Genomic DNA, 16,901 nt, shown 5'->3' on the forward strand with positions numbered 1-16,901 from the left:
ACATACCACCTTTAATTGACACATTTTCCACTAAGGGTTAAGACTGATTCTGACCTAAATGGACGAAGCAATGACACATAAAAAAGATGATCTTTGGTGAATCCATTGATGAATACCATGAAAAATGTAACAAGACTAAAATCAGACAAAAGGCAGAATGAATATGAGAAAGTCTTCATTTACAGAGAACAGACCCAAGAACTGAACGAAGTGAAAACGGATACAAAACAAAAAAAGAAAAAAAAAAAAAAAAGAAAAATACATGATGAGAAACAAGTGCAAATAATCAAAGATAGTACAGACTTACAGAAAGAAGTAAGTCTGTACTATCTTTGATTATTTGCACTTGTTTCTCATCATGTATTTTTTTTTTTTTTTTTTTCTGTGTGGAGTTTGCATGTTCTCCCCGTGTCTGCGTGGGTTCTCTCCGGGTACTCCGGCTTCCTCCCACAATCCAAAAACATGCACTAATAGGTTAATTGGTTAATCTAAATTGCCCATAGGTGTGAATGTGACAGTGATTGTTTGTCTCTATATGTTCAGCCCTGAGATGAACTGGCGACTTGTCCAGGGTGTACCCCGCCTTCGCTCCTATGTAGCTGGGATAGGCTCCAAGCGATCCCCGTGACCCTAGTGAGGATAAAGCGGGTTCAGAAAATGAATGAGTACAGACTTACAGCCATAACAGGAAGGAATAAAAACAAACAGAGCTGAGGTTTGAAATGTCCAAATGTGATCAGACATAACTGGTGGATTAAATGTAATCAACATGGTCTTCAACTTAAACCTGGAGTAAAATAATTTCCAATGGTCCAGTCGATGGTGACGTCTCCAAAAGGGGACCTGTTCAAACCGAATATGTTCAGGCCTAAAATTGACCTCAAGGGAATAGACCTGGTGTCCCCTAGAAAGACCTATGTTCAAGACACACTAAACTGCCAAAAGTATCAGGACACCTCTCCAACTCATTGAATAAAGGGCCCCATTGGCCCCTCCCCCCTTAGCCCTACCCCTCCATTTTGCACGTTCACAAGAAGGGGTAGGGGTGTCCTGATGAAGCTAAGGGGGAGGGGCTGTTTGACCCTCCAAATGGAGATTTTCCAGGACCACACTACAAACACAGGGGTCTGAGAAATCTCCCATAATTCATTTCCAATCATCGGTCAGATGGAGGTAAACACAGCAAAAAAGAGCAGCAGTGACCAAAGAAACACACAAGTGTACGAATTTTCTTCGTAAATGACTGAATTATTTGATCAGCGGTTTAATGCTGTTTCAGTGTGGTATAAATCGCATTTCTGCGATTTGTGGTTGATAGTCATAAACAGACGTCCAAAGCCCATGTAACAGAGATGGTTCCAGCTGCTGACGACATGGAGAATTCTGTCGCAAACAAAGTTCGAACATCTGTTTATACTGACATCGATGACTGATGATGACGGAATGAGTCTGGAAGGGTTGGAGCATTTCAGAGAGGAATTTTTACACCACTACCCCTTAGAACTCCGTTTCAAGGGGTAGTGCCAAGTACAAGGGCCAAGGGGGAGGGGCCAAGGGGTGAATTAGGATTGGACCAAGGTGTTCAGACCACTTCCATGTCCACAGGTAAATAAATTGTGATTCTACAAACATCAGTGTTAGAATGAGTCGACTCTCAGGAGCTCAGTGAAGTCCAGCGTGGACCCGTGAAAGGACGCAACCTGTGGAATAAGTCCATTCGTGACATTTCCACACGACTAAATATTCATCAGTGGTGTTCGACCTGAATCGATGTGTCAAATACCACGCGCTGTGGGTTAATGTTTTTTGAACCAGAGATCTTGTCTTAAATTGACACGCGATGAAATGGTGTTGAATAACATGCAAAAGGTCGAAAATGCGTACGTATAGCACGCTAAATGCCTTAAGCTCTGGCGTGACATGCAACACCATTTTACGAGATCAGTCTTCAGAAACAGTTTGACATAATGTTACAAAATTTGGGACAAATGTTCAGATGGACTGAAAAGATTTTGGTGGTCTAAGTTCAAAGGTCAAACTCACAGCAGCCTTGTCTATGTCCACTTGGACTCAAGGATGTCCTGATTAGAATTTGGAGGTTAAAGGTCAAGGTTTTGCCCAGAACTCTTTTTCCATCTTTGTAGATCTACTCGACTCTATCCTTTTACGACTCGTTAACCCCAGTACCATTTGTTCAGATTATGGAACACGTGGTAACCTCTGTTCCTCTGCAAATAGCTACAAGTTCTGCAGGCGTGTTCATGACCGAACCAAGAGTTTACGACCTTAAACCTGTTTCTCCAGTTGAAGTAGTTCATGTACTCGTCAGGATTTCGGTCGAGGTAAATTAACCTCTCTGCCAGTTCCTTCGGAGAGGCGAAGTCATTGACATGAATGAAAGCATCTCCAGGGATGTGGTCCTCGTAGTTTTCCCTGGGAGGACCGAGGACTACGGGGACACTGCCCAGCCTCATGGGGTTGTACAACTTCTCTGTGATGTAGTCTTTGTACACAGAGTTTTCAAAGGAGAGGTAGAATTTACAGCTGGAGATGATGGTCGTATAGTCCTGGTCCGTCAAATGATGGCCAAACGGACTTCCGTAAGCGCGAACGTTGATATAGTTTTTCAGTTTGTCGTAATACTGGACCCTTTCATAATGTGCTCTCCAGTTGCTCACGATCCAGCAAACCAACTTGTCCTTCGCTGGTACTTTGAAAACCTCATCCTGGGACATCACCGGCACCAAATACCCATAAGGCACTGGGATGTTTGAGTCGTAGCGGTAGTTACATGTCAGGTTGAATAAGTGGTTCAGTGCAGGGATCTGAGATGAGTGCGCCGGTGACTCCATGTTCCACCAAACCCATTTCTGGAACCAGGGACGTGGTTCATTGGGAAACCCGTCCAGATTCCCGTTAATGTCTCTGTGGTGGAACAAAACCCCGTGGGCTTGGTGGTACAGAGTCCTGTTGTCCGTCAAAAGACACCTGGTGATGTTGAAAACACGGCAGCTGAGGTCATGTCTTTGTCCGAACGGCCACGTCCAGATCAGTACAACGGTATTGGGCTCGGTCTGGGTCCGGGGGGTTTCATTGACCAGTGGGTCGGCGTCGTCACAAGAACAGTTTGACTTTTTCTGGGACGTCGTACAAAAAGCAAAAGTGGGAACTGAAATGTCTGAGGTGTAGTACGTGAAGAGAACAAGAAGAAAAACTGAGATGAAGATGATGAAGTGTAGACAGTTCCACTGGATGGTTGAAGACGACATGGTTCAGGTCTGGAAACAGGAAACACAAGGTGCACAAATGAACCAGGTTTTCTGAACAGGTTTGTCCTTTAACAGGTGTAGAACCTTCATTTTCTGTATTTGATCGTCTACATTACATCTGATATTATGGGCATCAATTAAAAATATTATTCATATTAAAAGTAATTTATAATATTTTAGCGCATAAACAACATTTAATTAATATTTATGCTTGTTTGGATTTTTTGTGTTCGTTGATCAGAAGATCCAAAGACGAGTTCATTGACCTGGAGGTTGGATTGAATTTGATCTGTTTGTCACATGAGATTGACACATTAGATTAGATTACATGAGATTAAATTAGATTACATTACATTTGATTGCATTAGATTAGATTAGATTAGATTAGATCTCATTGGATTAGATTACATTAGATTAGATTGCATTACATTAGATTACATTGCATTAGATCAAATTACATTAGATTACATTACATTGCATTAGATTACATTAGATTATATTAGATTGCATTAAATTAGATTGCATGAGATTAGATTACATTACATTACATTAGATCACAGTGCAATACATTGCATTAGATTGCATTAGATTATATTAGATTACATTACATTAGAATACATTACATTAGATTCGATTGCATTAGATTATATTACATTAGATTAGATTACATTACGTCATTTTACATTAGATTACATTACAGTAGATTACATTAGATTAGATCACATTACGTTATCTTACATTAGATTATATTAGATCAGATTACATCACATTAGATTAGATTACATTACGTTATCTTACATTAGATTACATTAGATCAGGTTACATCACATTAGATTAGATTACATTACGTTATTTTACATTAGATTACATTACAGTAGATTACATTAGATCAGATTACATTAGATCAGATTATATCACATTAGATTACATTACATTGCAAATGTGTTTTGCATCGATATATGCATTTATTAATTTAAACACTGTGTGTTCAGAATATGACATAAATAATAGAATACATGTTTGGAATAAATGTGGTTTATTTATAAAATGAACCCAGAATGATGACACTAAACTGGGTCACTGAACAAACATTCACGCTCACAAAACTACTCACATTTCTTCTCATTTCAAAATACATTTTCCTGTAATTCTAAGTAATTACCGACCCAAACATATAAGTTTGGTGTAGATGATTGTCATTTAATGTTTTTTACCAGATGTTAACCTTCCTCTGACTCCGCCCATTTACAGAACGACAAATAAACCGAACTAAAATAAAGAAAACGGTCAAATTTGTCGTTGTGTTGAGTTTACAGATGAATACCTTCAGTGTCATGAAATAAAACCTACTCTTGTTTTACTATTATTACTACTATTACTACTATTACTACTACGTTCTGATTCATTTGAAGTGTAGTTACATTGTTTTTACTACAGCATAGGATCAGAATAACTTTATGGTTGCGAAAATAACATCAAACTGTTTTTTTTTTTGTTTTGTTTTATTTTGCTTTTAAAGATGAGTTTTCATGTTTTGACGGAGCCATTTGAAAAAAGCCCAAGATCCAAATGTGGTCCAGGAGCCACAGGTTGGACCCCCCGATCTAAAAAGACTGGGATGTGGTTTTTACAGAATATTTCAGTCAGCAAACAGCTGATGGGTCACATGATAACATCTAAACCTCATGAGCATATGTTCCTCTACCGTCTACAGGAGATGTTTGAGTTCAGGCAAAAAAAAATATGGGGAACTGAAATCTGCAAGAAAATAAAATGTAAAACAAACATAAATAGTTTATCTGTTAGAGGGAACATCTGTGGAATAATCTGGAACAGAACTTGTAAATGTCTTCTTCAATTTGTCCATTTATTTATTTATTTTTCCCCAACCTTTGTTATTTGGAGTTTTGCAGAAATTGGGCAAAACTAATTAAAAATTAAGCAAAAAATATAGAATTAAGCAAAATAAATCTTGAATTACGCAAGAAAAAATCTAGAATTTAAGCAAAAAAAACCCAAAAAAACTGTGTTAAGCAAAAATAAAACTGGGATCAAGAAAAAACAGTCTAGAGTTAAGCAAAAAAATCTAGGATTAACGCAAAATAAATCTTGAATTACACAAAAAAAAAAAAAGTCTAGAATTAAGCAAAAACAAATCTAGAGTTAAGCCAAAAAAATATCTAGAATTAAGTAAAAATAAAACTGGAATTAAGAAAAAACAATCTTGAATTTAAAAAAAAAAAAATAGAATTAAGCAAAATAAATAAAATCTTGAATTAGGCAACAAAAACTTTAAAATGTCTTCTTCAATTTGTGCATTTAACCCCCCCCCCCCCCCCCAACCTGTGTTTATTTGGTGTTTTGTAGAAACTGGGCAAAAACTAATTAAGAATTAAACAAAAAATATAGAATTAAGCAAAAAAAAAAAAAAAAAAATACAAAAAATCCAGAATTAAGCAAAAATAAAACTGGAATTTAGAAAAAACAATGTAGAATTAATCAAAAAATATAGAATTAAGCAAAATAAATCTTGAATTAAGCAAAAAAAAAAAAATCTAGAATTGAGCAAAAAAAATATCTAGAATTAAGCAAAAAAAAAAAAAATCTAGAATTAAGCAAAAAATAAAACAGGAATTAAGAAAAAACAATTTAGAATTAAGCAAAAAAATATAGAATTAAGAAAAATAAATCTTGAATTTAAAAACAAAAACAAAAACTAGAATTAAGCAAAAAAATAATCTAGAATTAAGTAAAAATAAAACTGGAATTAAGAAAAAAAAAATCTAGAATCAAGCAAAAAATCCAGAATTAAGCAAAATAAATCTCGAATTATGCAAAAAACAAAACAAAAAAAAAAAACAACAACCTAGAATTAAGCAAAAAAAAAAAAATCTAGAATTAAGAAAAAACAATTTAGAATTTAGCAAAAAATATGGAATTAAGCAAAATTAATCTTGAATTGGGCAACAAAATCTTTAAAATGTCCTCTTCAATTTGTTCATTTATTTATTTCCCCAACCTTTGTTTATTTGCAGTTTTACAAAAAATTGGGCAAAACAAACACTGTATCATATGTGACAAATAAATTGAAAATGAATTGTTGCACACTTTCCCTTTTTTTTTTTCATGTATATAAAAATAAAACAAACCCAAGAACAACTACAGCAACCTTCTCCATTAATAATAATAAAAAAAAAGGCTTGAAAGGTTCACATTTAGAATATTGATGTGTTATGTGTTACACGAGGTAAATTACTGAACAGAAAAACAAAAAAAAGAGTAAAAAATAAAGTAGAATTGAGCAAAACAAACAAACAAAAAACTAGAATTACACACAAAAAAATAAATCTTGAATTAGGCAAAAAAAAAAAAATCTAGAATGAAGCAAAAAAAAAAAAAAAAAAAATCTAGAATGAAGCAAAAAATAAATAAATCTAGAATTAAGCAAAACTATATTTTATATCTCACTGAAAAGTTCCTCTTTAGGTGGTTCTGTCTGATTTTAAGTGTGATGAAATATTTCGACTAGAAATTAGACAAATACACTTGGTCAGAGTTAGATTTTTTACAGTGTACTGGCAGTTATAGACCAGGTGGAAAAATGACCATGAAGGTCAATCTGGAACAAAGGGGAAATTAAGGGAAATGAGTTTTTCTGACCAGTTCAAACAGAGGATTCCAGATTTGTGAGACTTTATCAGCGGAGGAATAAAGTGTCATTCAAATTTGTTTCCAATTTGAGGAAATACAAGACATGTTTGACATGTTTATTGACACAAACAGCTGATGGGTCACATGATAACGTCTAAACCTCATGAGCGTATGTTCCTCTACCGTCTACAGGAGATGTTTGAGCTCAGGCAAAAAAAAAAAAAAAAAAAAATTTAAAAGGAACTGAAATCTGCAAGAAAATAAAGTGTAGAACAAACACAAACAGTCAGATTATCTGTTAGAGGGAACATCTGTGGAATAATCTGGAACAGAACTTTCAAATGTCGTCTTCAGTTTGTGTATCTAAAAGAATTTATGCAACACAATTATCTCTGACTGTCCTGATCACGTCTGTTTATATCTGTAAATTATTTTCTCTTTCATCCACATACGTGTATTTGTTTTTAATTAGTGGTTTTTGTATTTTCAGATCCAGGTTGGGTTGGTATGGGGGTCTCCTTTGGTTCTGGGGGGGTGGGGTGGGGGGTGTTATACTTTGTGTGTCACAAAATCTTATATCATAAAATGTGAATTTCTTTCTTTTTTTATTGTACTTTTGGAGATGCACAATGAAAATAAATTTTAAAAAATTGATTAAAAAAATAGAATGAATAAATCCAGTATAACAGCAAAATATAGAACATTATCTGAATAAGTGAACATTTACTTATAATATACTAATACGCATAAAATACAATATTATTGTAATTAACTCGTGATAAGAAGATATCGCATTTATTGATCATTGTATTTGTGTGTGTATCTACTACTACTACTACCACTACTACTACTACTACTACTACTACTACTACTACTACTACTACTACTACTTCTACTACCACTTCTACTACTACTACTAATGATCTGAAAATATTTGGTTCCATTTCCTCTGAACAAACTGACTTTGTCCAAAAATAGTAAAAAACCAAATGACCACTAATAATTCTGACCGTGTGACAAACCAAACAGTAAAACACAAAACAAATAATGAAAACTCTTCTAATGGATTTGTTTCTGGTTGATAGTTGGTGATGTTTTGTTTCTTCCGTGATGTTTGAAAAGTACATTTTGCTGTACATTTAATTCTTACTGTATTTATTCAACATCGCTGGCTGATGTAAGAGTGGACATAAAGGCAGTTCATGACGTACGCTTGGACTGAAACACGTCTTTTGCGATTGGAAACCAGTGATGGTGCTGAAATAGAAAACCAGCAGAAACCAGATTTTGTTCGTGTCTGGAACAAGCTAAAACTGTGGTCCTGTGGAAATTCAGTCCAACCCTTGTGTATTTAAGATAAGAGGAGGTTACAAATCTTGCTCAGACATTGGCATACAACGATGTTTTGATAAAAGAAAAAACAGGTTTTGCAAAGAAGATTAGATATGATACAGGAGAACATGCATGTGGTTTGGTTCTGATGCAGGAAGTGACATGTTAACGACCTGATATGGACGGAGGATCAGTGTGATACGATGGAACCTGCTCCTGTACAGACGCTCTATCAGCCACGCACTGTAAAAAATCTAAATCTGTGGGTGACTGTGGCTCAGCTGGTAGAGCGGGTCATCAAATTACCGAAGGGTTGACGGTTCGAATCCTGGCTACAACTGTCCACTTGTCAAAGTGTCCCTGGGCAAGACACTGAACCCTAAATTGCTCCCAGTAGAGCCTGGCAGCGCCTTGCATGGCAGCAGCCGCCTGCTGGTGTATGAGTGTGAATGTGAGGAACTGTAAAGTGCTTTGGACACCATGAAGGTGTAGAGACTGTGCTGTATAAGTTCAATCCATTTATCATTTAAATCTGACCAAGTGTATTTTTCTCATTTCTTGTCCAAATATCTCATCATTCTTAAAATCAGACAGAATCACCTACAGAGGAACTTTTCAGTGAGATATAAGAACTGATTTATAGACAACAGATCTGGAAAATCAAGAAAATTCAAGAAATCTGACCAAGATAATTTTCACTTGTTCCACTGGCAGATTTTTTTTTTTTTACTTGAATTAAGCAAAAAAAAAAAATTCTTGAATTAAGCAAAAAAAAAAAAAAAATCTTGAATTAAGCGAAAAAAACAAAACAAAACAAAACAAAGAAACTAGAAATAACCAAATAATCAGTTAAGCAAAAAAAAAAAACTTCAATTAAGCAAAAAAAAAAACAAAGAAAGTAGAAATAAGCAAAATAATACTTGAATTAAGCAGAAAAACAATCTAGAATTAAGCAAAAAAACAAAACAAAACAAAACTAGAATTAAGCAAAGAAAAAAATTGTGAATTACGCAAAAAAAAAATCTTGAATTAAGCAAAGAAAAACAAAACCCTCAAATTAAGCAAAAAATAAATAAATAAATGACAATAAAAATCTTGAATTAAGCAAAACAAAACATCTAGAATCAAGCAAAAAAGTCTTGAATTAAGCAAAAAAAAAAAAAAAAAAAAAAATCCTGAATTAACCTCCTCAGACCCAGCTATGGGTTTTCTGTCCACATTTGCAGACAAGAGTTTCACAACTTTACACAAAAAAAGAAAACTGTCCACCACAAAGGATATTCCATAAAAATTTTAAAAACTGCATCTGAAAAACTGTTGCATCATGATGTTTCCAATAATAGGCACTTATTTAATAAAAAAAAAAAACTAAAAAAAAAAAAAAAAGCTTGTACTTTGCTGACATTTCCTGGGTCTTAGGAGGATATGAAGAAAAAAAAATCTTGAATTAAGAAAAAAAATCTTGAATTAAGCATAAAAAAATTTTGAATTAAGCCAAAAGATCTTTTGTCACATCACCATGTAGACGGTTCCAGAGTTCAGCTTCACTGAACTGAAAGAACCCCAGAACATTTCAAACAACACCTATTGGGTTCTTTGTCATCACTCTTCTAAAAACAGTGACTTGGACGTATTTGTCTGAAACACGGTTGGAGGTAAAGGGCTGAGTCGACCCGGGTCAGGAACAGAAGGACCAACTCACCTTGGAGCAGGAAAAGGCCTGATATGATCCGAACGGGCCTGATGCGGAACGGACGATAACGGACGAAACGTGTGAAAGTCCAGGTGTTTTCCACCGAAGCGACACCGGAGGAGTCAGTGAAATGGGCCGACCGAGGCTGTGCTGGTAGACGACAGATCTGGAATAATGTAAATGAAGGAGCAGAGTGTGTGTTCCTGCCCTGTGTGTGTTTGTATTTGTACAGGTAGATAAGAACAGAACCGCAGACACAGACCGGTGAACCCACCTTCACTCACACAGGGAGCGAGTTTCACCTGAACGACACTTCTGTTGAGGTTCTGTTCAGCCAAGGTGGGAGACGGAGCGGGTTTTGGACCACCAACCCTTCAGTTATTGGACCACCTGCTGTACGTCCTGTGTTTTAGACCTTAACGGACCTGATCTGTTTAACGTGTCTGTTCATTTGGGATTGTGTTTGTTAGAGTTTCAAACTGTCTTCAACATACGATTATTGGACATGATTACCTCCGACAAGGTTAGGTTTTCACCAGGGTTGGTTTGTTTGTTTGTTTGTTTGTCTGTTTATTTGTCTGTTTGTCTGTCTGTTTGTTTGTTTATCTGTTTGTCTGATTGTTTGTTTATTTGTTTGTCTGTCTGTTTGTTTATCTGTTTGTCTGATTGTTTGTTTATTTGTTTGTCTGTCTGTTTGTTTGTCTGTTTATTTTTGTCTGTTTATTTGTTTGTTTGTCTGTTTATTTGTTTGTCTCTCTGTCTGTCTGTTTGTTTGTTTATCTGTTTGTTTGTTTATTTGTTTGTCTGATTGTTTGTTTATTTGTTTGTTTGTTTGTCTGTTTGTTTATTTGATTGTCTGTTTGTTTGTTTGTCTGTTTATTTGTTTATAAATAGTAATAAATATGCATGAATGTGTGTAAAAATAACAAATATGCATAAATAAGTGTGTAAAAATAATAAATATGCATAAATGAGTGTAAAATGATAAATATCCATAAATAAGTGTGCAAAAATAAGAAATATCCATAAATGTGTAAAAATAATAAATATATATAAATAAGTGAGTAAAAGTAATAAATATGCATAAATAAGTGTGCAAAAATAATAAATATACAAAAATATGCAAAAATAAGAAATATACATAACTATCTGTCTTTTAACTAATAAATCATTATTAATAGTAAAAACTAAGTGGAGTGTTGTTGAAATTGCACTTCAGACATTTCATGTTCATGTTTGTTCAGGTTATTCATTTTATTGTTACAGGATAGTTTATATGTGGGCGCTTCTATGAAACTGGGTTTATTTTAGTATCTGTCACTTTTCCATCTTTTTAGACCCAATAATAAAAGGTAAACGTAGACATATTTCCCCCCAGGATGGACCTAATGATGACCCCAGATAAATGCACAAAAAATATCCTCTTACTCTGAGCCATAACATAATTAATAAATTTATAATCAAATATTGGGTCTAAAATAGGACCCAAATATGGACATTAAATCTCCCTAGGTGTCAGTGCATTAGATGTGAAAACTTGTCTGTAAATGGTCTTCTATAGACTCTAAATAAAGACACTGTGTTAAATGTGTCGATCCTAGTGGTTTTTCTGATCCACATGTGGGTTTTTCATCGATCTCAGTCTCATTCCAGGCTTGGTGTGGAACCCACCGTGTCCACTGGTGTTACATGCAGAACCCAAACATTTAAACACATATGAATTGCAAATGATTTTACAACAGCGGTCATTTTTGTCAAACACTCTGCCTTGAATAATTACTTCAATTCCCAAAATGCACCTGTGAGAGAATAAAAAGATGTTTTAAAAAAAATAGCAGGAGGTAATGTTCGTGTCCTTTTGACCGTGTTACATGCAGATTTTTTTCTTGGGAGATCTGATCTGTAATACACATGTGGAAATGAGACGTTAAAGTAGAATATTGTCGAAATTGCTTTATTTTTCTTCAGTAATGCTTGTTTTTTCCAGTTATTCCTTTTCCTATTATTCACATCTTTGTTTGGATAGTTTGTAAATGTAAATGTTTTCAATTTTAATGTTATTTTTTGCACTAAAACAAGAGGAGCTGTCATTATTTATAGATTAGTATGTTATTAGCAGGTAATTGAATATTTACTTCGATTCCCAAAATGCACCAGTGAGAGAATAAAAAGATATTCAAAAAATAGAAGCCCGTAATTTTCGTGTCTTTTTGACTGCGTTACATGTGGATTTTTGTATAAAAAAATTATATAAAATAATATAAAAATGTGTTTTATCTGAAAAATAGTTTCTCTTTTATCTCAGTAAACATTTATTTTTCAAATAGATCCAAAGTTCTTCCAAACCTGCTTCAGAACATTTGTCTACCTCTGGGTTGAATTTTTAGCCCCATGTCCTGTTTTTTGGGACCAGTTTCAGAAACGAACCCATCTACTTCCTTTCGTCACCACCAGGGAGTGCTCTACGAAGCCACAAATGTCGGCTTATCCGGAAGGAACCAACACACTTACTAATGAGAACAGTTGGAATCAGTGGAAGTCAGGTTTTATTAGTGCACATCACTCATTCATCACCTTCATGAACCTGCCTTTGTAAACGGATAAAAACTTTTATTAAGATCATGTTCCATTTCTGCAAATAACGTCCCAGCACCTGACACACGGACAATTAAAAACACACCCATTCCAACTAATAAATGATTTCATTGCTGATTAATTTAAAAGGTGTTACTAATGCCGCGTTTCCACTACATGGAACCGGCTTGACTCAACTCGGCTCAACTCGACTCGGGTACCAGGTCCTATTCCTGAAGACTGTTTCCTTTCCAGGATACTATCGACTTTACAGTACATGGACGTCATAGCAATACGGCGCGTTACTTCCATGTCCTCTGCTCAGAGAGTTGCTGATACACTCGCTCGTTGCGTGTTGTCTTGTCAAACTCATGCTGAATTTTTACATCTGAACCTCCTCAACAAACCATGGTGTAGTTTTACAGACTGTCATCATGTGGATTAACCTACCGCTACATTTACTGTAAACTTCCACATCTGTTTTTTGTAAAACACACAGACAGGACTCTCTGACCAATCAGTGGTCTGCAGTGTTTACACGTCACCTTTTAGTATCTGTTCCCCAGTCTTGGAACCTCGGCGGAGGTGATACCAAAAAACTAGTACCAGGTACCAGATTCCAGGTCCTTTTTCGTTATGGAAACGCAAAAAGGCCGAGTTGAGTCAAGTTGAGTCGAGCCGAGCCGATACCACGTAGTGGAAACGCCGCATTATAATTAATCATTGCAGCTTTTGCCATTTGCGACTCGTGAACCCCAGTGCCATTTGTTCAGATTATGGAACACGTGATACTCTCTGTTCCTCTGAAGTAGCTACAAGTTCTGCAGGCGTGTTCTTTACCGAACCAAGAGTTTACGACCTTAAACCTGTTTCTCCAGTTGAAGTAGTTCATGTACTCATCGGGATTGCGGTCGAGGTAAATTAACCTCCCTCTCTAAATACCATAAGCTCTGGCGTGACATGCAACGCCATTTTACAAGATCAGTCTTCAGAAACAGTTTGACATAATGTTACAAAATTTGGGACAAATGTTCAGATGGACTGAAAAGATTTTGGTGGTCTAAGTTCAAAGGTCAAACTCACAGCAGCCTTGTCTATGTCCACTTGGACTCAAGGATGTCCTGATTAGAATTTGGAGGTTAAAGGTCAAGGTTTTGCCCAGAACTCTTTTTCCATCTTTGTAGATCTACTCGACTCTATCCTTTTACGACTCGTTAACCCCAGTACCATTTGTTCAGATTATGGAACACGTGGTAACCTCTGTTCCTCTGCAAATAGCTACAAGTTCTGCAGGCGTGTTCATGACCGAACCAAGAGTTTACGACCTTAAACCTGTTTCTCCAGTTAAAGTAGTTCATGTACTCGTCAGGATTTCGGTCGAGGTAAATTAACCTCTCTGCCAGTTCCTTCGGAGAGGCGAAGTCATTGACATGAATGAAAGCATCTCCAGGGATGTGGTCCTCGTAGTTTTCCCTGGGAGGACCGAGGACTACGGGGACACTGCCCAGCCTCATGGGGTTGTACAACTTCTCTGTGATGTAGTCTTTGTACACAGAGTTTTCAAAGGAGAGGTAGAATTTACAGCTGGAGATGATGGTCGTATAGTCCTGGTCCGTCAAATGATGGCCAAACGGACTTCCGTAAGTCATAATCTTGATGTAGTTTTTCAGTTTGTTGTAATACTGGACCCTTTCATAATGTTCCTTCCAGTTGCTCACAATCCAGCAAACCAACTTGTCCTTCGCTGGCACCTTCGAAACCTCATCCTGGGACATCACCGGCACCAAATACCCATAAGGCACTGGGATGTTTGAATCAGAGCGGTAGTTACACGTCAGGTTGAATAAGTGGTTCAGTGCAGGGATCTGAGATGAGTGCGCCGGTGACTCCATGTTCCACCAAACCCATTTCTGAAAGCAGGGACGTGGTTCATTGGGAAACCCGTCCAGATTCCTGTTAATGTCTCTGTGGTGGAACAAAACCCCGTGGGCTTGGTGGTACAGAGTCCTGTTGTCCGTCAAAAGACACCTGGTGATGTTGAAAACACGGCAGCTGAGGTCATGTTTGTGACCAAACGGCCACGTCCAGATCAGTAGGATGGTATCGGGCTCCATCTGGGTCTGGTGTGGTTCTATCTGGGACTCCTCAGTTCCACGCTCTTCACAAAAACTGAAAGTAGGAAACTTGGTGTCATACTTATAGTATGCACAGAAAATAAGAAAAAATAACAACAGAAAAGCGTTGGTGAAGACGAAGGGTCGCAGGTAAGTCCACTTGGTGGTTGACGATGACATGGTTCAGCCCTGGAAACGAGAAGAATGAAACCACATTATAAACCAGTATATTAACATTCATTCATTTTCTGAACCCATTTTATCCTCACTAGGGTTTCGGTGGTGCTGGAGCCTATCCCCGCTACCTATGGGCAAAGGCAGGGTTCAACCTAGACGAGTCGCCAGTTCATCATAAAGAGACAAACAACCCCTATCACATCCACACCTATGGGCAGTTTTTTAGGCTGACCAATTAAACCAAGGCTCTCAAACTCATTTTAGTTCAGGTTCCACATTCAGCCCAATTTGATCTCAGGCGGTCCAAACCATTAAAGTTATAGCATAAAAACCTATAAATAATGACAACTCCAAGTTTTTCTCTTCCAGAGTTTAGCTGCATAGAACTGAAACACAGAACTGAAACACATAGAACTGAAACACAGCTTCACCTGTTTAGTCCTGACTCTGGGACCAGCAAAAGACCAGTCCCTGAGGTTCTCAGACCAGTCCATGAGGTTCTCAGACCAGTCCCTGAGGTTCTCAGACCAGTCCCTGAGGTTCTCAGACCAGTCCAGGAGGTTCTCAGACCAGTCCCTGAGGTTCTCAGACCAGTCCATGAGGTTCTCAGACCAGTCCATGAGGTTCTCAGACCAGTCCCTGAGGTTCTCAGACCAGTCCATGAGGTTCTCAGACCAGTCCCTGAGGTTCTCAGACCAGTCCATGAGGTTCTCAGACCAGTCCCTGAGGTTCTCAGACCAGTCCCTGAGGTTCTCAGACCAGTCCAGGAGGTTCTCAGACCAGTCCCTGAGGTTCTCAGACCAGTCCATGAGGTTCTCAGACCAGTCCCTGAGGTTCTCAGACCAGTCCATGAGGTTCTCAGACCAGTCCCTGAGGTTCTCAGACCAGTCCCTGAGGTTCTCAGACCAGTCCATGAGGTTCTCAGACCAGTCCCTGAGGTTCTCAGACCAGACCATATAATTTTTACTTGTTCCACTGGCAGATATTTTTTTTCTTGAATTAAGCCACAAAAAAAAAAAAAATCTTGAATAAACAAAAAAAAATCTTGAATTAAGAAAAACAAAACAAAACAAAACTTGAATTAAGCAAAAAAAAAAAAAAAAAAAAAAAAAAAAAAAAACACCAACAACAACAATCTTGAATTAACCAAAGAAGAAAATATATATTGAACTAAGCAAAAATAATAATTTAAAAAAAATTGAATTAAGCAAAATAAAATCTGGAATTAAGCAAAAATAATAAAAAAAAATAATAATTATCTTGAATTTAGCAAAACAAAAATCTTGAATTAAGCAATAAAATAAAAATAAAAATATTGAATTAAGCAAAAAAAAAAAAAAAACAAAAACTTGAATTAAGCAAAATAAAATAAAATCTTGAATTAAAAAAAGCCTTGAATTAAGCAAAAAAATTGTAAAAAATAAATAAATAAATAAATAAATAAAAATCTTGAACTAAGCAAAACTAAGCAAAACAAAATCTGGAATAAAGCATAAATAAATAAATAAATAAATAAATAAATCTTGAATTAAGCAAAAAAAAAAAAAAATCTTGAGCTAAGCAAAAAAATAATAATCTTGAATGAAGCAAAAAATAAATAAATAAATAAATAAATCTTGAATTAAGGAAAAAAACAAAAGCAAAAAAAAAAAAATCTTGAATTAAGCAAAAAAAATAAAATATTGAATTAAGCAAAAATAAAAAAAATCTTGAATTAAGCAAAATAAAATATTGAATTAAGCAACAATAATAATAATCTTGAATTAAGCAAAAGAAAAAAACAAAAAATCATGAATTAGCAAAAAAATAAAATAAAAATCCTTTGTAAAAATGGCTTAAACTGGATCCACTGGTGCTGGTGGACTGGATGGAAATAGTTGATGAAATTCACAAAATGGACAGATGAACATTTACGCTGAGGCTGTAAACTGAACTGTACAGGCGAAGATAAGGGCAAATGTCTTTTTTTGTTTGTTTGTTTGTTTTCTCTTTCTTCTTCTTTCTTTGTATTATGATCCTACTCGTTTTTCCATCTGTCAGACAAATAACAAAAATGAAACCTGTGGAAGTTCTGGTCCACAGTGGAACGGA

At 36.0% G+C, this 16,901-nt stretch overlaps 2 protein-coding genes across 2 annotated transcripts; both read right to left on the reverse strand.

Moving 5' to 3' along the window:
* Positions 1-2,166: 2,166 nt before the first annotated feature.
* LOC115424144 (alpha-(1,3)-fucosyltransferase 9-like) lies at positions 2,167-3,269 on the reverse strand. Its single transcript, XM_030141249.1, has one exon. The coding sequence runs from the start codon at positions 3,267-3,269 to the stop codon at positions 2,175-2,177; it is 1,095 nt and encodes a 364-aa protein (XP_029997109.1). The 3' UTR covers positions 2,167-2,174.
* Positions 3,270-13,724: 10,455 nt separating this feature from the next.
* On the reverse strand, positions 13,725-14,813 carry LOC115424145 (alpha-(1,3)-fucosyltransferase 9-like). Its single transcript, XM_030141250.1, has one exon. The coding sequence runs from the start codon at positions 14,811-14,813 to the stop codon at positions 13,734-13,736; it is 1,080 nt and encodes a 359-aa protein (XP_029997110.1). The 3' UTR covers positions 13,725-13,733.
* Between the last annotated feature and the right edge of the window lie 2,088 nt (positions 14,814-16,901).

This window comes from Sphaeramia orbicularis, chromosome 8 (assembly GCF_902148855.1).
Source record: "Sphaeramia orbicularis chromosome 8, fSphaOr1.1, whole genome shotgun sequence".
Lineage (NCBI taxonomy): Eukaryota > Metazoa > Chordata > Actinopteri > Kurtiformes > Apogonidae > Sphaeramia > Sphaeramia orbicularis.

Bases quoted from the DNA above. Each gene is read 5' to 3' on its own strand.
- LOC115424144 (XM_030141249.1), bottom strand. From the start codon at position 3,269: ATGTCGTCTTCAACCATCCAGTGGAACTGTCTACACTTCATCATCTTC.
- LOC115424145 (XM_030141250.1), bottom strand. From the start codon at position 14,813: ATGTCATCGTCAACCACCAAGTGGACTTACCTGCGACCCTTCGTCTTC.